Source organism: Xyrauchen texanus, chromosome 20 (genome assembly GCF_025860055.1).
Source record: "Xyrauchen texanus isolate HMW12.3.18 chromosome 20, RBS_HiC_50CHRs, whole genome shotgun sequence".
NCBI lineage: Eukaryota > Metazoa > Chordata > Actinopteri > Cypriniformes > Catostomidae > Xyrauchen > Xyrauchen texanus.
In genome coordinates, this window is record NC_068295.1 from 37,605,802 (window position 1) to 37,631,411 (window position 25,610).

A 25,610-nucleotide genomic window follows, 5' to 3' on the forward strand; every position below is an offset into this window, starting at 1 on the left:
CACATTATTAATGTCCTGACTTTATTGTGATCAGATAAATGGCACTTTGGTGAATAAAAGTACCCATTCCTTTCCATAAGAGAAAAATCTGTACATTATTCCAAACTTTTGGCCACCAGTGTATATGGCTTTAATTAGCTGTTATAACTTCTTTTTTATTGCTGTGTTGTTGGTAAATAATCTGTGTGTTTGTGCACATATTGTTGTAAATTGATTACAGTGTGTAATGACTTGAATACAGTAAACAGTGACAGTCATATTAGCATTATTTCCTTTGTTTCTTTTCTTTAAAGTGCTAAGAATTGTATGTTTAATTTCATAGCCTAAGTGTTGTTAACATATAAAGAAATCAAAAAGTCATTAAAAACGTGTAGCGTTCACGAGCACCCAGAGCAGCACTTTTCACTTCAAAAATGTCTTCAATGTAGAAGCAAGTTCACAAATGTGTGTGTGTGTGTGTGTGTGTGTGTGTGTGTGTGTGTGTGTGTGTGTGTGTGTGTGTGTGTGTGTGTGTGTGTGTGTGTGTGTGTGTGTGTGTGTATCACTTTGTGGGGACCAAATATCACCATAAGGATAGTAAAACCCTTGAGGAATGATGGGGTCCCCATGAGGAAAACAGCTTATAAATCATAATAAATATGTTTTTTGAAAATGTAAAAATGCTTTTCTGTGAGGGTTAGGTTTAGGGGATAGAATGTATAGTACAGTATAAAAACAATTAGTCCCCATAAAACATGGAAACACAACGTGTGTGTGCGTGTGTGTGTGTTTGGACGGAACACACAGTTTCGTTCCTAGTTTTCAGTCGGAATGTGACACCATTTCATTAGCAGGATGAGCATCAACATGGCAGCTGTACTGTGCCCTAGACAGTGCGATAGCAATCCTGCAACTCCTGGGACGCAGTCCATGAAGGTTTGTGTGTTTTTATGGCTAGATATTGTTGCACAGACCACAGTTAGAGCATTGTTGCCTATAAATTATATATATGAGCAGTTTACATGTCCATAACAGTGTGCGTGCGCGCCACCTTCGCCTTTGTTTACTTACAATTAGCCTGCTAGCAGAGGTAGCCAACGGCATTTATGCAGACATGGATGATGTTCATAGTGATACTTCGAAAGATAAATTCAAACGGGATTCAAAACAAATGAAGGGACTATACTTTTCCTCTTTAAATGGTTTTGGAAAACAGATGACAGTTTATTAAGACAAGGCAGCATGAATTAATGGCTATTAGATCAAGGTAGCACTCTTAAACATTCATTCTCAAGCCAGAAAGTATACATTGGCAGACTGTTGTTTATTTAGGATGACATTGAAGAAAATTCCAGTGATGGCAGTCAAGCCCCCAAGAGACGCAGGATGGGATCAGGAGACAGTTCCAGGAGCTGTGACACATCCAACCATGAGCTGGGGTGAGCACCCATTATCAAAATACTCAATATTTACACCATGATCAATGGAAACATGTAAATGCTTCACGCTGCAACCCCCCAATGTTCAAGACAAATCTACGGCCTTGTTTTATACTGTGAATTGAGCCTTCTTTTTTTATTATAGACCTACATACTTCCCTGCTGAAAATCTAACAGAATACAAATGGCCTGCGGACGACACAGGAGAGTATTATATGTTACAAGAGCAAGTCAGCGAGTATTTAGGAGTCACATCATTTAAGCGGAAATATCCAGGTACCATCAACAAACTGTAGGAAAAATGTCTCTCATTGTGATGAATGATCGTTTTATTTTTAATCACTGAACCTAATGAGTGAATTCCTGTATTGCGGGGCCATGACACCATCCTAAATACATGTTACTACATGTTGAGTACAACATGTTTTGCATATTTTTTCTTTTCCACCACACTCTAGATTTGGAAAGAAGAGACCTGTCTCACAAAGAGAAGCTTTATCTGAGAGAGCAAAATGTCATCACAGAAACACAGTGTACATTAGGTAAGATTTGAACTTTATTGTTTCTATAGCTTTTGCATCTTGAAGTTGTGTAACAGAAAAAGATGCATTGTACAATTACCAATTGACAATCCTGATACAGTAATAACTTCAGTCTTAGGATAAATGCAATAATCCCATATTGACCTCCCTCTTCTGTAGGTCTCACTGCTCTCCGCAGTGATGAGGTCATTGATTTGATGATTAAAGAGTACCCAGCCAAACATGCAGAGTACTCGGTTATACTCCAAGAGCGAGAGCGGCAGAGGATAACTAAAGAATACTCTGTGAGCACTCTTAGTGCAGTAAGTAATGGACACACTTATTTTATGAAGCTCAAATCGAATGTAGTGACTGATTTTACATTGTGGCTCAACGATGACATCTTTACAAGTAAATTTTTTTTTAAAAGGTTGTGCTTTCCTCTTATGCAGATAAAATTATTAAGGTTGGTAGTACTTTGCAGAAAGTCTTTGAGTTTTAATGATCTGAATCTCTTTTTCAGCAAATGCAACAAAAAAATCCTCAAAAAGTTGAAGCCAGTAAAGTGCCAGATTACATAAAGAAAGCAGCTAAAAAAGCTGCTGAATTCAACAGTAATTTCAACCGAGAGCGGATGGAGGAGAGAAGGGCATATTTTGACCTTCAAACACATGTAAGGTTCTTGATTTTATATATATATATCAAATCACTTTATTGTCAGTCAACCATATACACAAGTGCAACAGTGGGTGAAAGTCTTAGCACTCATGATAATGATGAGACATATAACAATCTACAATAAGCATCACATAACACAACACAATTGACAAATCTAATATACACATATTTACACACAACACAAAATACAAATAATAATATACAATGTAAAGTACACAATATAGAATACAGTATACAATAAAATATATATATATATATATATATATATATAAAATAAACGGTAGGTTGTATTGTGTTGTTTTGACATTCAGGCTGTCGGTTGATAGTCAGTTGTCAGTGTGTTGTATGGCGGAGTGCGCAAGAGAGCAAGAGTGGGTGTGGCGTCAAACCTCGGAGAGGCATTTATTGGAAATAACAATCAAAATAACGGGGATAATTAAGTGTCCAAGTGGAATAGTGTTCATAATAAAGGGGGAATCTGGCATCCTCCTGGTGATATGGAGCTCCGTGAAGGGCGGGGTAGTGTCTTTGGCCCAGGCATGAGCTAGGTCCATCGACCAGGGGTGGCTGCTTCTTGGTGGCCTGTCTTTCCAGGTCCGCGGCTGGTGAGAGGGGAAGGTGACCCGGCCTCTAGCCTGTCAGCCGTGATGTGCAGTTCATTATCCATCATCCATCCATCTTCAACCGCTTATCCGAAGTCGGGTCGCGGGGGCAGCTGCTCCAGCAGGGGGCCCCAAACTTCCCTATCCCGAGCCACATTAAACAGCTCTGACTGGGCGACCCCGAGGCGTTCCCAGGCCAGTGTGGAGATGTAATCTCTCCACCTAGTCCTGGGTCTTCCCCGAGGCCTCCTCCCAGCTGGACGTGCCTGAAACACCTCCCTAGGGAGGCGGCCAGGGGGCATCCTTACCAGATGCCCAAACCACCTCAACTGACTCCTTTCAACGCAAAGGAGCAGCGGCTCTACTCCGAGCTCCTCACGGATGACTGAGCTCCTCACCCTATCTCTAAGGGAGAAGCCCGCCACCCTTCTGAGGAAGCCCATTTCGGCCGCTTGTACTCGCGACCTAGTTCTTTCGGTCATGACCCAACCTTCATGACCATAGGTGAGGGTAGGAACAAAAATTGACCGGTAGATCGAGAGCTTTGCCTTTCGGCTCAGCTCTCTTTTCGTGACAACGGTGCGATAGAGCGAGTGCAATACCGCCCCTGCTGCCCCGACTCTCCGGCCAACCTTCCGCTCCATTGTCCCCTCACTCGTGAACAAGACCCCGAGGTACTTGAACTCCTTCACTTGGGGCAAAACCTCATTCCCTACCTGGAGTACGCACTCCATCGGTTTCCTGCTGAGAACCATGGCCTCAGATTTAGAGGTGCTAATCCTCATCCCAGCTGCTTCACACTCGACTGCCAAGCGATCCAGTGAGAGCTGAAGGTCACGGACCGATGATGACATGAAGACAACATCATCTGCAAAAAGCAGCGATGAGATCCCCAGCCCACCGAACCGCACACCTTCCCCACCCCGACTACGCCTCGATATCCTGTCCATGAATATCACAAACAGGATTGGTGACAAAGCGCAGCCTTGGCGGAGACCAACCCCACATGGAATGAACTCGACTTTGTGCCGAGGACCCGGACACAGCCCTCGCTTTGGACGTACAGGGATTGGATCGCCCTAAGAAGGGACCCCCCCACCCCGTACTCCCGCAGCACCTCCCACAGTCTCTCCTGGGGGACCCGGTCATACGCCTTCTCCAGATCCACAAAACACATGTAGACCGGATGGGCATACTCCCAGGCCCCCTCCAGGATCCTTGCGAGAGTAAAGATCTGGTCCGTCGTTCCACGGCCAGGACGAAAACCGCATTGTTCCTCTTCAATCTGAGGTTCGACAATCGGCCGAACCCTCCTCTCCAGCACCTTGGAGTAAACTTTACCAGGGAGGCTGAGAAGTGTGATACCCCTGTAGTTGGCACACACTCTCTGATCCCCTTTTTGAAGAGGGGAACCACCACCCCGTTCTGCCACTCCTTAGGCACTGTCCCAGATTTCCACGCAATGTTGAAGAGGCGTGTCATCCATGACACCCCCTCCACATCCAGAGCTTTCAGCATTTCTGGTCGGATCTCATCAATCCCCGGGGCTTTGCCACTGTGGAGTTGTTTGACTACCTCAGTGACCTCCCCCAGGGAAATAGATTCTGATCCCCCATCATCCTCCGGCTCTGCCTCTACCATAGAGGGCGTGTTGGGATTTAGGAGTTCTTCAAAGTGTTCCTTCCACCGCCCAATAACCTCCTCGGTTGAGGTCAACAGCGTCCCATCTTTGCTGTATACAGCTTGAATGGTTCCCCGTTTCCCCCTCCTAAGGTGGCGGACGGTTTTCCAGAAGCACTTTGGTGCGGACCGAAAGTCCTTCTCCATGGCTTCTCCGAACTTTTCCCACACCCACTGCTTTGCCTCCCTCACGGCCGAGGCCGCAGCCCTTCGGGCCTGTCGGTACCTTGCAACTGCCTCCGGAGACCTCCGGGACAACAAATACCGGAAGGCCTCTTTCTTCAGTCGGACGGCTTCCCTGACCACCAGTGTCCACCACGGTGTTCGAGGGTTACCACCCCTTGCGGCACCTAAAACCTTGAGGCCGCAGCTCTCCACCGCGGTTTCGGCAATGGAAGCTTTGAACATTGCCCACTCCGGTTCAATGTCCCCAACCTCCGCAGGGATGCCTGAAAAGCTCCGCCGGAGGTGTGAGTTGAAGATCTCGCGGACAGGGACCTCCTCCAAACGTTCCCAGTTCACCCGCACTACTCGCTTGGGCTTCCCAGGTCTGTCCAGAGTCTTTCCCCACCCCCTGACCCAACTCACCACCAGATGGTGATCGGTTGACAGCTCTGCCCCTCTCTTTACCCGAGTGTCCAAAACATATGGCCTCAGATCCGACGACACGATTACAAAATCGATCATCGACCTTCGGCCTAGGGTGCTCTGGTACCACGTACACTTATGAGCATCCTTATGTTCGAACATGGTGTTTGTTGTAGATAATCCATGATTAGCACAGAAATCCAATAACAAACATCCACTTGAGTTCAGATCAGGGAGGCCGTTCCTCCCAATCACGCTTTTCCAGGTGTCCCTGTCATTTCCCACGTGTGCGTTGAAGTCACCCAGCATCACTATGGAGTCCCCTACTGGGGCCCTATTCAGGACTCCATTCAGGGTCTCCAAGAAGGCCGAATACTCTGAACTGCTGTTCGGTGCATATGCACAGACAACAGTCAGAGTTTTCCCCCCCACAACCCGTAGGCGTAGGGAGGCGACCCTCTCGATCCACCGGGGTAAACTCCAACGTAGTGGCGCTCAGCCGGGGACTCGTGAGTATCCCCACACCCGCCCATCGCCTCACACCCTAGGAAACTCCAGAGAAGAATAGAGTCCATCCCCTATCCAGGAGTATGGATCCAGAGCCAAAACTGTGCGTCGATGTAAGCCCCACCAGATCCAACTGGTAACGCTCCACCTCCCTCACTAGTTCCGGCTCCTTCCCCCCCAGTGAGGTGACATTCCACGTCCCCAGAGCAAGCCTTTGCTGCCCGGGTCTGGTCCGTCGAGGCCCACGGCCTTCACTGCCGCCCATATGGCAGCGCACCCGACTCCTGCGGTTCCTCCAATGGGTGGTGGGCCCAAGGGATGTAGAGGGGGGTTCCACGTTGCTTCTTCGGGCTGTGCCCGGCCGGGCTCCGTGACAAGCCCGGCCACCAGGCGCTCGCCGACGAGCCCTCCATCTGGGCCTGGCTCCAGACAGGGGCCCCGGGCTTCCTCCGGGCAGGGTAACTCCTCCTCTTGCCGTTTTATCCATGAGTCATTTTGAACCATTCTTAGTCTGGCCCCTCACCTGAGACCACTTTGCCTTGGGAGACCCTACCAGGAGCACATGGCTCCAGACAACACAACCCTCAGGATCATAAGGGCACACAAACCTCTCCACCACGATAAGGTGCTGGTTCCCGGAGAGGTTCATTATATGAAGCATTATTCACATCAGGTGTGCTTCATCCACTGCTGTCAGAACGAGGCTTATTAATTATGCACCTCTTCTCGCTCTCCTGCTCCCGTCGTGAGCCTGGCTGAAGGGCGGCCCTAAGAGGTGGGGCGACGATGACATGCCGGAGGAGCTGATCATTCCTCCACATCTCCCCCCAAGCGTCCCCCTGTCAGCTTCTCCTCCCACGCTTGTATCCAGTCATACATTTCAGAGACGGAGGTGCACATTCTTTGCTGCCCACATGGGAATGGTACTTCCTCAACCAGGCCCTAAGGTCGGAGTGGATGTATGGGGTATACCACTTCTGGAACAGAAAAAAACACAAATTAATATGACAGCCTCAGCCAGCCACAGGGTAAAGTGTCTTTGTAATGGCCCAGACGTGAGCTGTGTCCGTCGGCCGAACACGTTCCCCTCCAGGGTCTGTGGTGTCCTTGGCGGCCTGTCTTCCCAGGCCCGCGCCAGGTGAGAGGGGAAGGCGTCCCGGCCTCTTGCCTGTTGGCCACGACGTGTGCAGTTCTCCCCGGCGACTCTAATCGGCCCGGGGGTCCAAGGAGCGGGTCCAACGGCTTATCATCTCGTCTGAACCATCCCAGCTCTGGTCCTGGGTGTGCGAGGATTCCAGTGTGTGTACACATGGAGATTTGAAGCCGCCCCCTCCCCCACAAGAAGAGGTGCGCTCAGCATTTTAAAGTCAGCGGTGATGAAGCATTATTCACATCAGGTGTGCTTCATCCACCGCTGTCAGTACGAGATTTATTAATTATGCAACTCTTCTCACTCTCCTGCCCAACTCCCGTCATGAGCCTGGCTGAAGGGCAGCCCTAAGAGGTGGGGTGACGATGACGAGCCGGAGGAGCGAATCATTCCGCCACAGTTGTTAAGAGAAAATATTATTTTTGACAGTCCAGTGTGAGATTAATAAAGTGCAGTGCTGATGTATATTGATCATTAGAGATCAAGAGTTCAAAAGTCTGATCGCTTGGGGGAAGAAGCTGTCATGTAGTTGGCTGGTGCGGGTCCTGATGCTGCGATACCGCCTGCCTGATGGTAGCAGTGAGAGCAGCCCATGGATGGGGTGTATATACAGTGGATTTAAAAAGTCTACACACCCCTGTTTAAACAGCAGGTTTTTGTGATATAAAAAATTAAACCCAAGATAAATCATCAGGATATTTGCACCTTTAATGTAAAATTTACAACCAAGGCAATGCCACTGAAAACCAAAATGACACATTTCAGAGAGTCAAAATCAAAAACTTTCTAACACCAAACTGCATAAGTGTGCACATCCCTGAACTAATACTTAGCTGAAGTATCCTTTGATTTCAATACAGCACTCCATCTGTTTGGATAAGAATCTATTAGCTTGGCATATTTTGACTTGGGAATATTTTCCCACTCTTCTCTGCAAAAATTCCAGATGTGACAAATTGCGAGGGCATCTCCTGTGTGCGGCCCTCTTCAGTCCGGCGTCACATGTGGGGAGCTACCAGTACTTGGCAGAAAGAGCTGCTGCTCCTTTAATGTTGCTGTAGGCCTCTTTGACAGCCTCCCTGACCAGTTTTCTCATCTATTTTGGAGGGACATCCTGTTCTTGATAATGTCACTGTTGTGCCATACTTTCTCGACTTGTTGATGACTGTCTTCATTGTGTTCCATGGTATATCTATGGATAAAAGCATCTGCCAAATGCATAAATGTAAATATCTAATGCCTTGGACATTAGTTTGTAGCCCACACCTGAGGGATACATTTTAACAATGAGGTCCCTTTGATGCTTTGTAAGCTGTTTGTGGCCCATGGCTCTTGTAGTAGCATGCAACCAAGATGATGTCAGAGAAATCCTACAAGAACAGCTGAGATTTGACGAGTTAATCAGAGTCAGTTCAGGTGACTTGATGATTGGTTGATTCTGAACAGGGTCACATACCCAATTAGAAAAGGGTGTGCACACTTATGCAGCTATTCTTAGTTTTTTAATTTTTTCCCTCTGAAATGTGTCATAATGGCTAGGCTCAGGTGTTCGGGCTAATTGATTCTTAGTCAAATGGTATAACATTTATACAGTGGATATAAAAGTCACTTTGGTTTTCAGTGGCATTGCATAGGTTGTCATTTTTACATTTAAAGGTGCAAAAGTCTGATATGATTTATCTTTTTTAATTTTTTACATCACAAAAACCTGCTGTATTAACAGGGTTTTGTAGACTTTTTATATCAACTGTATAAACGTTATACCATTTGTCTAAGAATCAATTAGCCCGAACAACTGAGTCTAGCCATTATGAATCTATCAGAACACCCTAGCAACCAGCCAGAATACCCCAACAACCACCTAGCAACTATCTTACAATGTCCTAGAAACCACCCAGAACACCCTATGAACTGATTAGTGACACGATAGCAACCTGACAAAACACCCTATCAAAAAGCCAGAACCCCATTGCAACCACCTAAAATGCCCTAGCACTTTGACAAGCCAATGTTGAAAATTTGTCTTAACAAACTTTGTCATTAACCTTTGTTATCATTGCTAGTGCACTTAATGTCTCTTTCTCTCTTTAACCTGTAGATTATTCAGGTACCTCAAGGAAAATACAAAGTCCTACCTCCCGAAAAAACAAAGTCTGGTCCATACCCAGTGGCCCTCATCCCTGGGCAGTTCCAAGAGTTCTACAAACGGTAAATTATGTCATGAATCATCCCTTCCCTAATTGCAAAACCCTGCTGTGCTTCTGATTTATCTTTTAATGATTTTGATCCTTTGAACTTTAGTAGAAGAAACATCTTTGAAATGTTCTCCAAAAATGTGACCAGTGTTGTGCATGCTCAGAGGACATTGCTGTTGAACGGAACTCATCTTGTATATTTGCAGGTACTCTCCGAATGAGCTCCGCTACTTGCCCATGAACACGGCTCTATACGAGCCTCCCCTGGACCCAGAGCTGCCTGCCCTGGACAGTGATGGTGATTCTGATGATGGAGAGGATGGAAAAGGAGAAGATGGCAAGAAAAAAGGTTCCTCTGTAAGTTGAAGTAATGTTGTGACTGCCTGACATCTTTTACTGTTACTATTGATGCACATTCACTTTAGTTAAAGATTGCAGTTTTAATCACATGTGTGTTTATGTTGATCAACTCTTATCAACATAAAATGTTCGCGAGTTCGCGAGTAAATAGGGTCAATTTAGATTTCATATTTTACAGGAAAGTTCATGTGGAAACACTTCGGATGGGGACAGCCAGGACAGTGGAATTCAGTCGAAAAACAAGAGCAAAGAACGTCCTGGCACCCAGAGCAAAGACGCCACTCCTCGCACCATCCAACACAAATCTGTCCCTGGGTACAAGGTAGAAGAAAAAAGCCCCTGATCTTTTTTTTTTTTTTTATAACCCAACACCTCTCTTCTCCCCTTCTCGCCACCCCACCCCTTTTCCAGCACTTTCAGCAGAGATACATACACACATACTGACACAATCCCTCTGCTGGTCATAGTTTGGGACTGCACTTGTCAATGGAACTTACCTTCCTTTTAAATATTGGCACTAATTTTTTCAGTGCCAGCAAATCCCAGTGACAGTTTCTGTGTTCTGCACAGACCTTCGGAGCAATAATGTTTTTTGTGTGGTACTGCCATTAGTTTAGGGCTTTTTTGCTGTGATGCACTTGTTATTTACCCTTATAAAGTGATCAGTACTTCAAATAGCTTAAAATACCTCTACCTGATCTACCTGCCTGCCAGTTAAACTGAAGGGCAAGTGAGCAGTTTTATTTGGCTGCTAAAAAAACATTTTTTATTGCGTTTTAAAGGAATAGTTCTCCCAGAAATAAAATGTCTGTCATTATTTACTCAACCTCATGTCATTCCAAATTTGTATGACATTTCTTACGTGGAACACATAACGAGACATTTTTAAGAATCATTTGGAGTTCTTTTCTACACAAAGACAGTTTATAGTAATCATAGCTGTCAAGCTCCAAAAAAGGACAAAATAAAAAACCACACCCTAAAAATATTCCAGATGTGCTCATACAAATTCATAAAAATCTGTTTGTTAAAGGAATAGTGTAACAGTTTGTTTTGTGGAAGGAGGATTAATTTATTGTAAACTCAAAAACATTCTTTTCAGCATATCACTCTTATTAACACAAACACAGCGTAGAAGCTGTCTCTCTCTCTCTCTCTCTCTCTCTCTCTCTTTTATTGCTCTCCCCAGTGCTTTCTGCAATCAGAAACAAGTGTTAGACATTATAGTGCTCAGGTGTGTACCCTCACCACTTTCTCTCCAGACGAATGCTTGACCTCGGCCCCGCCGCCACAAAAAGTTTACCCCAAAATGAAAATGCTCTCATCATTTACTCACTCTCATGCCATCCCAGATGTGGATGACTTTCTTTCTTCTGCAGAACATAAATGAAGATTTTAGAAGGATAACTCAGCTCTGTAGGTCCATACGATGAAAGTGAATGGTGGCAAAAACTTTGTATGTCCAAAAAGCATATAAAGGCAGTGTAGAAGTAATCCAATCAACTCAGGTGGGTAAATTAATTTCTTCTGAAGGGATATTATAGGTGTGGGTGAAAAACGGAACAATATTTAAGTCCTATTTTTCTATAAATCTGCACTTTTAACCAGCCGTACTATGCGTTAACAAGAGGACTGAGTTCTTCTTTTACTTCAGTTTTTTGGCATTTTACATTCATTGTGCGCCACCTACTGAGCAGAGAGGAAGAAAAAAAGGGAGGAATAAAGGAAAATAGTAAATAATATTTGCAGTAAATAAACAACCCAGTAGGTGGTAATATGCAAGAAGAATGCAAATCGCCAAAAAACACAAGAAAAACTCACATAGGAGGGCTGTTTCAAAGTGGAGATTAATAATAATAAAAAAACATAAATGTTGATGTTTATCATCACACATATCACATCGTTTCTGAAGACATGGATTAAAGCACTGGAGTCATATGGATTACTTTTACGCTGCCTTTATATGCTTTTTGGATCTTCAAAGTTTTATTACTCATTCACTTGCACTGAATGGACTTATAGAGCTGAGATATTCTTTGTTTGTGTTCAGCAGAAGAAAGTCATACATATCTGGGGTGGCATGAGGGTGTGTAAATGATGAGAGAATTTTCATTTTTGTTTGAACTATCCCTTTAAAAACAACCTAAATGTTGACTTGTTGCTCACACAAAGCTTTCATATGTCTTAAGAAGACATGGAATATAGCTGAATGACAGCTGTGGTTACTGAACTATCATTGTATGGAAAGAGCTGTAGTTTAGAACGAGTGTGAGTATATAATGAGTTTTCATTTTTGGTTGAACTGTTCCTTTAAATTCTATTGATATATAACTGTTGAAGAAAAATTAAAGGTGCATTCAGTAGGTTATGTTTTCTCATTTAAAGTTTTACATTTGAAGAAATCTATAGCAAGTTTGACAAATCTGAGGAAAAGATGAAGACTAAATATTGTATAAAATAAATGTCAGTGTTATTTCCGTGATTTAAAGTATCTCTTATTTGATTTTGTTAAATTAGACAACATATATTGTTGCTGCATCATATAAACCTTATTTTATAGATGTCAGTATCAGCAATGGCAATTGAAAAACACATATCGGTCGACAACTTGTTGTCTGTTTAATGTTCCATGGGGATAAGGAGCCTTTATAACATAAACAAAACCTTTTGAGTGCACCTTTTAAAGTTAGCTTTATTTATCTTTTGAATAAAGTCTTGCTAGTGATGCATTACTTTTTGTTTTATTTCAGGCATGAAATGGTTATCGAACTTTTGTTTGAAATGAAATGAATATGTTGAGCTGGATGCCAGTGGCTCTGTACACTGGCACGGCACTTGTTGTTTATTTTCTTGCCGGATCAATGAAAGGTTTACCTTCATGCCATTGATATAAAAGAGAGCTTCATTCAGTAATAGATCTCATTCATTTTATACAAAACAAAATATATACATAGAGTATATTATCCATTGAACATCACAACAAACAATAATTTGGCAGAGGTTATTAGTCAAGTATTTTACTCAAGAAATATGCTTGCTTTTGAAGCTGTAGTTTTACATAAATGAAGCTTTTTTTGTGCAATAGGTGTGCAAAGTTTGTTAACTGTTACAAAGTTTTCCTTTTACCAAACTTTACTTAAAAAAAAAAAAAAAGTTTTGCATATCAGTGTATTGGTAGATGAATGAGTTTTTACAATACACACAAGTTAAAGGCTGATTTTTCACATTAGTTTCCCTTGTGTCTCGCGAAGTATAAGCAATTGTCCCCCTACCATGCTATACTATTCCTGCAGTATATAGTATGTGTACTGTGCACAGTATGTATATTTTTTGTATGTGTAGGATTTGACACAGCTGTGATTTATTATTTGATAAAACTGCCAATTTTTAAGACATTTTACACTAAATTTAATTAAAAGCAAACAAACAAAAAAAAACTTGCACTAGATGATACTAACATGCAACGTGGTGTCATGTGACAACAATGTTTGAAAGTTTTATATTTGAAATATTGCAATCTGTTTTACTTACCCTTTTTAAAGAATAGTAGGCGGGTATACACTATATACTACACAGAATTCAGCAAGTAAGCTAGTTTTTAATTCCGGACTTAGCCTGAGTTTGTTTTCTACTCCATTACATTAGTTTGTCATAACATGAATGTTCACAGTTCCATGTTCTTTCCCTCTAAACTACAATGTTCAATTTGTATACAGTTTATGGATTGGATTTGTTTGTCTTTATTTGTTCCTCCAGTGTACCCAAACTTTTTTGAATATGGCCATGATGCTGCCGTAAGAATGTGTTTGGAAACGTTGGTTTCACTTTGCACAATATTATTGAGTTTATCTAATTTAAATATGTGTTTTAGTAATAAGTCATTGCACTAAGTATGAAAGTCTTCATTTATTAAATACGGTAGTTACAGCTTCTGTTGATTCTGTACTTTAAGTTGTTTGGCTTGTTTTTTCCCATTCCTTTATACATTTGTCTTGTTTAAGGTGTTTGTAGTTCAACAACATTCAATTTTCTTGGTCTTGTTATGTGGTTTCCCTTTTTAATGATGTAATAGTGCTAGCTCAGTTGGTATTTTTCCTACTGTGACTGAATGAAGGCTTTTGCCCTTCCATTAACGTAACTGTGAGCTTCACTTGCATCTTAATGTGTCTTTAAACTGTAGTCTGGCCAGCCTGTTTCCACTGTCTTTTTTGTTTTTCATTATGCTGTCACTAATCTTTTCAGTAGATTGGTTTTTATAGTAGAGCCTTTGACATGTCAGTATTTAGAGTAACCTTGACAGTTAAGCCTTTTAATAAAGAGGTTTTAAAGAAATTAGATTGTAGAGAGATTTCTTAATGGGTGTGATCAGCACTGAATGAACAACACATGATCTCACAGGAAATCAGCTTGTTAGTTCAGAATTATTATCCACACAAATTCAAACCCAATATGCAACAAATGCCCTGGAAATCACCTGTGCTTTGCCTTTGATATCACATCACTTTTGATTTCAGTTAGGATTATATCAATTTCATTATTATTCATGTGTATCTGAAAGTCGTCCGTGGTGTGCCTTGTGAAAGGACGTAGATTTGATCTTGGAACTGTCAGGGTTAGGAGTAGAGAGAGACTGATATATCGGTTTTACTGATTAATCTGTGCCGATAGTTGCTTTTTGGAACTTGGTTATCGGCAAAAATCTTTGCTGATAGTTGCCGATAGTTTTAATTTTTTTTTTTTTCTCTGCATGTTCCTCTACAGTTAGAACAGCTTGATTCTACAGAATAACAGCAGCCTCACCAATGTCTCATTGGGATTTGCTGTATTTAAATATTTGATCATTGACAATATTCATACATATTTTTATCTTGGAACCATATCTGCATTTTTGTATTTTTTTTATTAGCAAATTAACTGTTAAGTGAGGGCATGCAAATGTTATAATATTTAAATGTGCCCAGTCAGCACATGGTTCGTGTCTCCAACTTCATATCTTGCAAAAAATCGATAAAAATTTGGTAAATATATATGTATGTTTGTGTATACACACACACACACACACACATATTTAGATTTTGTGAAGATATAGAAGTTTAATATCTTGTAAATAATAAATAACCTCATGTGGTGTAGAAAAATATCTACACTGTGTGTATTTATATATATATATATATATATATATTCTAGAGCAGGGGTGCACAATACGTCGATCGCAATCTACCAGTCGATCGCAAAGGCAATGCTGGTAGATCGCACAATTTAAATGTACTTTCGTTAAATTTTAATATAAATAAATATAATGTCTTTCCTTCTTTTAGTTTCTGTCTGACTTGCACTTGACGAGTAAATATTGACCAGGCGAGGTTTTGTTTATTCAGTTGCCATGACAACTAGGTTTGCGCATACGCACTATTTACTCATCATCAGAATAAGGTAAATGCCCTGGCTATTGTAATCTATTGTGCTGTAGGTGTTTTGGGTTTAGTTTTAAAACTGAATGATTTCAACATTGAACATTATTATATATTTTTTTTATTAATTAGAAGATGAATTCCATGTAGGGATACATGCAGTAGTCCCAACAAGCATTTTCTTTTTTTAAATGAAACTGTGTTTTTTTTAGTTGGTAGATCTTATTGAGTTGAGCATTTAAAAGTAGATCATCACACAAAAAAGTGTGGGCACCCCTGATCTAGAGACTGTTTTGCATGAAAATCCTAGGAGATCAGCAGTTACAGAAATACTCAAACCAACAATCATCCATGTGATTATCTAATCAGCCAATCGTGTGGCAGCAGTGTAATGCATAAAATCATGCAGATACTGGTCAGGAGCTTCAGTTAATGTTCACATCAACCATCAGAATGGGGAAAAAATGTGATCTCAGTGATTTGGAGAGTGGCACGATTGTTGGTGCCAGACGGGTTGGATTGAGTATTTCTGTAACTGCTGATCTCCTGGGATTTTCAGTCTCTAGAATTTACTCAGAATGATGCCAAAAACAGAAAACATCCTGTGAGCAGCAGTTCTGTGGATGGAAATGTGTTGTTGATGAGAGAGGTCAACAGAGAATGGCCAGACTGGTTCAAACTGACAAAGTCTACGGTAACTCAGATAACCGCTCTGTACAATTGTGGTGAGAAGAATATCATCTCAGAATGCTAGTCTGAGATGTGGGTTGGCACTGTTTTGGCGGAGCAAGGGGTACAACACAATATTAGGCAGCTGGTTTTAATGTTGTGGCTGATTGGTGTGTGTATATATATATATATATATATATATATATATATATATATATATATATATATATATATATATATATATATACACACAAAATCCCCAAAAATAAATGTTGGGCTTGTTTATAATTAAAAGTCCCCAGTTGTGCACCACATGTTTATAATTATAATAAGGAATGAATATCAATATCTTTTTTTACATTCTATAAATCAAATGTAAAAACTTTCGGGTGATTTAATCATTTATCTCTCTTTTCCACCACCTTAGTTAACGATATCGGCAAAATCCACTATCGGTCGACCTCTATTTAGGAGTATATTAATGTAATTGCAAGGTTTCATGTGGATGTTCATTTATGTCTTGCGCAGTGCTTTGCACAAAGGTGCTCACAACTGTATTTCCAGCTTGGGTGGCAAATTCAGAAAGCACAGACTGATTTTAGCAGACAAAAAATTCAACCTCCTGTCGCAGATTTCCTGTGAGATCAGTCTGGAACGAAGGGCCCAGACTACTTTTGTAGAAAACTATATTCTTTATTTTGTGTGTTTGTTTTGTTTTGGATGCTCCTCTGTATTTGCTTATAGGACAATCTTTTTTTTAATTTATTTTTTTTATTACAATTATTTTTATATCACTATTTATATCTGAGGTATTCTTTTTTTTTTTTGTAAATGTAGCACTTTTTTTATTACTCGTACTAGGAAATTAAACAATTTCGAATTAAGTGGCCTAGTTGATCCAATTAATTAATATAAGTTTCTACATCTGGCAATGTAGTGTTTTTTAAACATGATTTAAGTATTCTCCAAAATATTTTTCCTGTTGTTTTCTTGGTAAAAACAAACATTTTATTTATTTTGCCATGTTTTGCCTTGTATGATTCAGATGTTTGTAAGTTATCTTTCTCATTACTTCTCATGTTTTGTTTTAATGTTGCAATATTAGGTCATTTCAAATAACTTAGATCCTGCACATAGTATATTCAGGTATTTAATTGACACTTTGCTAAGCCCCGCCTTAATAGCTTTTCTGACCAATCCTATCTTAGCAGCTGTTGCCATCAGCCATTTTTCTGACAATCGCTTGATTTTTTCCAACAAGAGTCTACATAATGTGTAAAGTGGTGTAGTTTTAACAGAAGTTTATAGAAATTACCCCCACAAAAAACAAATCAATCAACGCAATCAACAGTAGCCAAGGGGGCGGAGCTTAGCAAAGGGATAATTTTAAAAACCATAGTGTGTTTAACTGGAGCATAATGTCACATGGTGTTTATGACCTTGGTTGCCATGGCGTTTATAGCATTACTCTGCCTTCGCAGCCTAAGGTCATTCCCAATGCTATATGTGGCATATGTCAGAAGGGTAAGGAGGCCAACAAGAGAGGCAAACCAGAAGTTCTCATCCACTGCTCCCAGTGCCAAAATAGCGGTAAGTCAAAATGTACAAATTGTAACCCCAATACTATCTCCTTAACGTAGTACCTAAGTGTTTTTGTTCTAAATTTAGCTGGCATATTTTAAAACAATAGTAATAAACATTAATGAAGACGTGAGTAATTTCTGCATCACTAGCGGCATCAAACGAATTGCAAAAATATCTTTTTTTCCATTTTTGTTGTATATGCCTCACATTTCTCTTTGTTGTAGTGGTTGTTGGGCAACTTTTAACCGGAAGCCGTAAGGTCACAGTCTTGTTGAAATAATTAAAGACTCTGCTCATTTGTAACAATGTAAGTCTAGCGTGTATGTAGCAGATATATTGACAGAGGCCTCATTTTGTGTTCAGGTCACCCGTCCTGCTTGGACATGAGTGCTGATTTGGTGTTACAGATCAAGATGTATCCCTGGCAGTGCATGGAATGCAAGACGTGTACCGTCTGCAAGCAGCCCCACCATGAGGAGGAGATGATGTTCTGTGACAAGTGTGATCGGGGTTTCCACACCTTCTGTGTGGGCATGGACTCTATTCCTCTGGGTGAGTCTTTATCAAGGAATCTCATTGTTCTTTGATTCTCCAGACTGCAAGTGGGACATTCAAAATGCTTTATGTTAAAACTATGTTGTAACTAGCCTAAAATAATGTCTGTAGGAAAATAGATTGTTTCGCCTCAAACTCGTGAATTTTTTTTGAGCCAGTGGTGTTGTGTCGGACTGGTCGGTATGCTCAAACAAACAACAATGTTTTGATATTGCCACAGAACCATGCCATTTACATTTTTGGGGGGGAAATAACCTACAAATGGCTTACTTGTAGTTGTCTCCGCATTAAGCTTGGATAGAACATATTTTAACAGACAAAATTACACACTTCACCTTAACCCTCATTCATTTTTCCTCATTAAAAAACTTTAACTACTCAAGATATGAATTGTGAGTTTGCAATATGTGTAGGAAATCATGAGCACTCACATAAAAATGAAGACTCCAGTCATATTAGTAACCTTATAAAAGCTGTTTTATTCTACATGGAGAGAGTCCACACATGGGGCGGCCATGTTAGAATCACATGACCAGCCGAATACTACTGGCTTAATCTCAGTAACCATCCTGTTATTTGACACTTTCACTCATTGATTAAATTAATCATGACTGACTGTGAATATTACATTTCAACAATGACATCTGAAACTGAAAACTGTTGATTTTAAATGATGCTGCATCCAAGACACTAGGTGTCACTGTAAGTCCAAGATGACACAAAGACGAAATTTACTGAGTGCAACTTTCGTTTAGATACTATACTTATCCTTTTGTCTGTACACAGTATTTATGACAAATAACATGCAAAATAAGTTTGATCTTCCAAACTGTCTTTGTACATTAAACTACTTGAAGTAGTTTTCTTATAGGGGAGAAAACACTGTTGAAATAGGGTCTTTATCCTTGGATTACAGTGTCATTGGTTTTGTAATATCTGTTTATGACAAAAGAAATGTGATAGATTTTTGGTTTTATAACATTAAGTCATGTTTAATATTTGTTTTTGTAACATAAGGTAAGGCAGCATTTTTCGCATTAAGGGTTTGATAATGTCTGATCCAAGGGTCTATTTGTACTGTCCAAAGTGTTTTATGTTTATTTAATTGTGTTTTTTTGTGATTGTGTTTGTGCAGGTTGCTGGGTCTGTGATTTATGCAACAAAAACATATCTACACCTCAGAAAAAAGGAACAGTGAAAACACCCAAAAAATCGAAATAAGTTCCAAAGAGAACATTTTTATTTCGGATGACAGTTTTGATATTAATTTCTATTTTTCTACTTTTGAAATGATAAACCCATACAATTATGTATTTTGTATGTTGCAATGTTTTGCCACATATTTGTTGCTGATTTGTTTCCCCCGATTGTTAGCGATTTAGTTTTTTTTTTTGTACCATTTAAAATAAAAGTGAAAAAAATGGTCTGTTTTTGTTCTGTTTGTACTGCTTTTATTTTGCTCATATTTGTTAAAGCTGAAGTGTTTTTGCACCATTACCTTCACTGAACGGAATGGCAAAAATAAACATTTCCTGCAGCCGTAAACGCGTAGTGTCAGAATATGTACTGTATTTGATGGATGCACTTCTCGACCGGTAAAACAGTATGTTCTACAACGGTAACATCTACTCTGGTTTGGTTAAACAAGCACCATTTAAGCACAAGGAACAACTTGGCATATACATCACTTTTTTTCTTTTTGCATTTGGCAGACCCTTTATCCAAAGTGCACTTATTATCCTGGAGTTAAGTGCCTTACTCAAGGACACAGTGGTGGTGGCTGTGGGAATCGAACCGGCAACCTCCTGCTTACCAGTTCTATGCTTTAGCCCAATATGCCACCATCAGTCCACTTACAGTTGAAAAGGGCCGTCTGACCCACCGCCATTCTTTTAGATTCATTGTTGTGTATTTTGGATACATGTGACAAGCTCCAGAGGGATTATGGGATCCTAAAGTTTCCAGTCGAGCCACACTTCAGAATGTGTCCACGTTTTGGAGGGTTTAAATTCAGAAATGTGATGCTTATAATTTTTTATTAAAGCTCTTACATTGTAAAGTTTAAATGGTCATTTTTACAGTCATTTTAGGGTTTGTTGACATTACATGTCATGGTTAGTAAGTGATTTTATCACGCTAAAATCATGTTTACATGCATATTGTTTGTGTTGTGGATGTACTTTTAAATGTTGTCTTCATTCACTTCCATTGTAAGTGCCTCACTGTAACCCAGATTGTTTTGCTCTTTTTAAAGAAGAGAAGGGGCGAGTTAGAATTATTTTTGTGGTAATCAATATTATACCACAAATGCTGTCGTTTGAGCTTATCTTGTAGTGAACCCGGAATATTCCTTTAAACTGGGACAGAAGAATTTTATATAACATCAAAGTTACGCACTTCAGCTTTAAATGGTACTTTTTAGTGTTTCATAAGATTACTGTTATAGTGCCGCTCATAATTCAGACTAAAAAAATAATGTGTTGTGAAAGCTGGTTAGAAAATTCTCTATTAAAATTCTGCTACAACTATGAGCAGCAGGGGAGGGAGCGGATATTTTAACTACACCATAATAACACAAGTCATTCATCTCCGCTTTCACTGCCTAGTCAATGGAACTGAGTTTTTCTTGTGTATTGTGATGTGTAACAGATGCCATGTGGAGGTCAAGACAAAAAGAGCAGGTAGCAGGTGTTGCTGCTCTGCCATCTGATAGGTGTGTATGCATCACAATGGACACGCCAATCTGCTCTTTGGGAAAGAGACACTTGTGAAGGCCTCATTTACAAAGGAGCCAGTTTTCCATTCAGGACTTGTTTTGACCAAGCCAAGAATATGATGTCTGGCTGTTGTGAGTTTGTGTTGTGTAACTGGATATGACCATCTTCAGGTAGCTTTCCAAAAGCTCCCTTTGGAAGGAAAATGATCTGCCCGTTTTAAAGAAAGCTACATGTATAAATTATGGGGATGGTATGCGTTCTTTGATTATGTCCTATACCCAGATAGTACACAAACTTCTCCGAGATGTCTGTTTTAGATCTTTTCATCTGGAAAGCATCACAAGCTAATTAACATATGCTAAACATCTTAAAAAGATCAGATTTACAAACATTCTAAATCATAAACATCTCAAAGACATCTGCTGAATGTCTTATTGACATCTGAGACATACTTATTGATATATACCTTGAGGAATTGCTTCTGTTCTATTTAACCCCCTTCAGACCTGACCCAGACCAGACCTTTTTTTATCCAGTTGATAAGAGTAAATAATTTGTGCCAACACTTGTTTTTATTAAAGAAAGCAACACATATGTTTAGTGTTTTAACATACAAGTGAACTACAGTTACATTTATATAGTATGTGAAATATTCTTATTTTTTTTAAAAGAAAATAAATACTGTAGCAATAAATAATGCAATTAGAATGTAGGAAAAAATGTTATGTGGCGAAATGAAGTCTCAGAAACACTTGTTTGATTCTTTTTGTTCCTTGCATGCGGTGTGTTTCTGTATATGTCTGTTTGTGTACTTGCTGGGCATTTGATATGCTTGTGTGCATCTCCAAACTGTTGACCAAATGCAAGTGTGACCGGAGCTGGAAGAATCTGCCATGGGACATGGTATAGCCAGATGGAGACCAACTTGGGTTCTGATTTCTCCCGTACTAGCTGTTTTGAGACCCAGTGTACCACTTCGTATGGCATTGTGCACCCTTTGTTTTAGAATCACACTTGTACTCTGGTCAAATGTGACCCAAAAACAATAAACAAGTATTAACACTACCTTCAATTAAGTAAATAAAAAAAAAAACATTTTTAGGAGGGATTTGGAAGGGCTTTATAGTATTTAGACCATAACTGGCTCTATGTTACTAAATTACACCATTCATTTTCATATAAAATAAGCACATGTTGTTATCTTCACTTACAGTTGAAGACAATATTTATATTAATATATTTCAAATATTTCCCAAGTGATGTTTAACAGAGCAAGCGGATTTTAACACAGTATTTCTTATTATATTTTTCCTCTGGGGAAAGTCTTATTTATTACAATTTGACTGGAATAAAATAATTTTTATTGGCTAAGGAACCAACCACTACGGAAGAGGATTAGGGCCAAGCAATAATAAAAAAATAAAACCATCTTGAGATTAAAGTCATTATAATGCGAGATTAAACTCGTTAAATTTCGAGAAAAAGTCGAAATACAATCTTGAGAATAAACTCATTAAATATCGAGAATAAAGTCATTATAATGCGAGATTAAACTTAACGAGTTTTTTCTCGAAACACAACGACTTTATTCTCGATATTTAATGAGTTTATTCTCAAGATTGTATTTCGACTTTTTTCTCGAAATTTAACGAGTTTAATCTCGCATTATAATGACTTTAATCTCGAGATGGCTTTATTTTTTTTTATTATTGCTTGGCCCTAATCCTCTTCCGTAAACCACTGTTATCCAATGACTTGCCTAATTAATCCCCCAAGCCTTTAAGTTGCACTTCAAACTGAGGATTAGTATCTTGCAAAACAACTTTGAAGTAATATAAAACTGTCATCATGGCAAAGACAAAATAAATAAGTTTCAGGTGTCAAGAAATGCTGTGAAAAGTATTATTAAGAAGTTTGAAGAGACCCACACAGTGGAGAACAAGACTAGCAGAGGCAGGAAGCAAAAGATTTCAAAAACCTTGGAAAGTAAACTGGTGAGAGAAGTTTCTAAAGAACCAAGAACATCTGCCAAGACACTAGTGTATGATTTAGCCAAGTCTGGGATTGATGTCTCAACGAAGACAGTCACTAGAGCCCTGCACAGGAATGGACTGCGAGGTTGCAGACCAAGAAAAACTCCACTTCTGAAGAAGAGACATCTCCAACCTAGACTGAAGCCAAGGAAAACCTAGAGAAAAATGATGCAAACTGTAAATGTGTCCTTTGGTCAGATGAGACAAAACTTGAGCTCTTTGGCCATAGAGATGTTGCCTATGTTTGGAGAAAGAAGGGAGAGGCGCTCAACCCAAAGAGCGCCGTTCCCACAGTGAAACATGGCGGTGGGAGTATAATGCTGTGGGGATGTTTCAGTGTGTCTGGAACTAGGAATCTCATCAGGGTCGAAGGAATCATGAAAAAGGAAGACTACGAGAAGATTTTAAAAGACAACCTCAGGCAATCTGCAACAAAACTTAGTTTGGGTCGACATTTCGTCTTCGAGCATGATGACGACCTAAAGCATACCTCACTTCTGGTGAAGAACTACCTCCAAATGAGCCAAGTGAACGTCCTTGACTGGCCTGCACAAAGCCCAGACTCGAATCCCATAGAAAATCTGTGGGCCACACTGAAGACTAGAGTCCATGCCAGGAGACCAACAAATCTGGAGGAGCTTGGGAGATTTGCTAAGGAGGAATGGGCTGCGACTCCTCAGGAGAAATGCCTAAAACTTGAGAACTACAACAAACAACTAAAGGCTGTTATCAAGCAAAAGGGATACACTATGGACTATTAACATCAGATGGCTAATAATTTTGACCTGTAGATTTTTTTTATTCATGGTTATAATTTTGTTTCTATTTGTATTATAAACTAGTATGTTTAGAAATGCAATGTTGAAAAAAAATCTTTGCTCCATTAAACAGCACTTGGGAATTATTTGAAAAATAACTAAATATTTCATAATTTTGTCTTCAACTGTATATTATCACAGGTTATGCAATGGATATATTTTTTAGACATTATAAGAACAATTATTTGTCACATTGTTATAGAGTTTTTAGCTCAGAAATGCTTGCACAAATTTCACCACCTGGCCATGAGGTTCCTGCTGATATCTTCCAAGACCTGATGTCCATTGGAATGGACATTCAACTTTACAAAAATCCTGTGTTCTACAACTCTGCAAGATCTTCAAATTAACTTTGAATAGTATATCTTGATACTATTAAGAGTATAACAGGTGCAAGTTGATGAGGCTACCATGAACATTCGTTTTTAAAAGGTAAAATGCTCACTCCTGTCTAGTCTTTGAGACGTGCCTGTCTAATGTGATGCCTGAAGCTCTCTCACATTAAGTTGGGGGTCATGTTTTCATTGTGCTATTGAGGTATCAAATATTTTTAATGTCAATTTTGAACATTTTATCCAATGGAATAGTGCATGTACATTTGTTGAAAAAGGTTTCATGAACGAGCATGTGTGCATTTCTGTTTTTATAAACTTTGGCAACCACACGAGGGCGTAATAACTCCTTTTTAATGTTTCACTTAGTAGTAAAAAATGAGTGTGATAAAGTGCATTTTCATGTCCCCTTCATATGTATGAATATTTGGGATAAAATGCATTCCTGTTTTTCTCGATCATTCTGTTAGTCTTTGTAATGTCCCTTTAAGTAACAACATTACTGACATTTCCTTGGTGGGAAAACAACAAAAGCATCAGTAAGTAAAATATTAGCTATATTATTCACAGTAGGGCCATCATTGATTGTTGACGGAAATGAAAACAAGGCAGTGAGGGAAGATCTTTTTAATGTCATGTACTTTATAAAGCTGTCAACCTCCCTAATCACATCTTATTTTCCACAACTGATGTAGTCTGGAGTTGTTGTTTTTTCAAACTTCTTGTAAAGATGTTTATTTCAATGTTTTTCTAGCGGGAAGATCAAAAAATAAAATAAAAAAAAACTTTAAAAAACTGTACAACCCATCGAAGAGACTGTTCGTCTATCCCTCACGTCCTTGTTGTCATTCCCGCCAAAAGTCAAAGATGGCGCTGCTGTGCATAAGTTCGATGGATTTGATGAATTCTGTGATTTTTTATTTATTTATTTTTTGTTATTTAGTTTGTCTCATTCTAAAACATTCTATCCATTTTGATAACATTATGGAAATTATTATAAAAATATGAACAATTTAAAAGATAGTTAAAAAAATCATTTCAAGTTTACACCCTGTGAATCCAATATCGGTCGGAAATGGAGAATGATGGAAATAATTTATTGCTGTGGTGTAATGAAGTTACAATTAAAAAAAGCTAGCATTTTGCTGAAAGTAGTTCTACCCTTTTACTGGAAAACGTATCAGTTACCTAACGTAACCTCGGTTCTCTCTAGATGAGGGAACGAGTATTGCGTAAGCTAGCTTACGCTACGGGAAAGATTAATCTTTTCTGAGATATTGAAGCCAAAAAATTATCCTTAATTTTTGTATCCATTGTCAACGCAGTGCGGCAACTGCAGACCTTGAGCGGGCTAGCTAGCGAGCTCATAGGTTGCTCTGCGGCATCTGCTGCAGCCTATAGACGAGCTTGGGCTGAACTCGCGATCCAATGAGAGGCGTCCGCGCTCACTGCATCAAAGCCCGCCAAAATGGGCGTGACTTGAGTGCATATAAGCGTAGTTCGTAGGCTGGAACCCTGGTTTTCATTGCCTGAAGCTGAAAAGTCCGTCGTGGGCGCGAAGCACAGCCGGTTACGCTAATACTCGCTCCTCATCTAGAGAGAACCGAGGTTACGTTAGGTAACCGATACGTTCTCTTACGAGAGGTTCTCTCAGATATGCGTAAGCTAGCTTACGCTCACGGAACCCATTGTCAACGCCGCGCGCCAAGCATCCACTGTATGAGCCCCAGGGAATTAAGGGGGACCCGGGGAGCCCTTATGAGTGGGGAAATAATATTTGGCCGGCAAGAAT

The 25,610-nt window shown here is 39.9% G+C and overlaps 1 protein-coding gene across 1 annotated transcript; it reads left to right on the top strand.

Annotated features, from left to right (window-relative positions):
• The first annotated feature begins 822 nt into the window (after nucleotides 1-822).
• Nucleotides 823-19,785, top strand: LOC127660989 (PHD finger protein 10). The gene is made up of 12 exons (XM_052151503.1): nucleotides 823-915; nucleotides 1,312-1,418; nucleotides 1,564-1,694; nucleotides 1,877-1,960; nucleotides 2,120-2,262; nucleotides 2,463-2,612; nucleotides 9,243-9,352; nucleotides 9,546-9,696; nucleotides 9,878-10,021; nucleotides 17,261-17,369; nucleotides 17,727-17,915; nucleotides 19,054-19,785. Exons 1-12 carry the CDS (start codon nucleotides 835-837, stop codon nucleotides 19,137-19,139), a joined length of 1,485 nt encoding a protein of 494 aa, XP_052007463.1. The 5' UTR covers nucleotides 823-834; the 3' UTR covers nucleotides 19,140-19,785.
• Nucleotides 19,786-25,610: the final 5,825 nt, after the last annotated feature.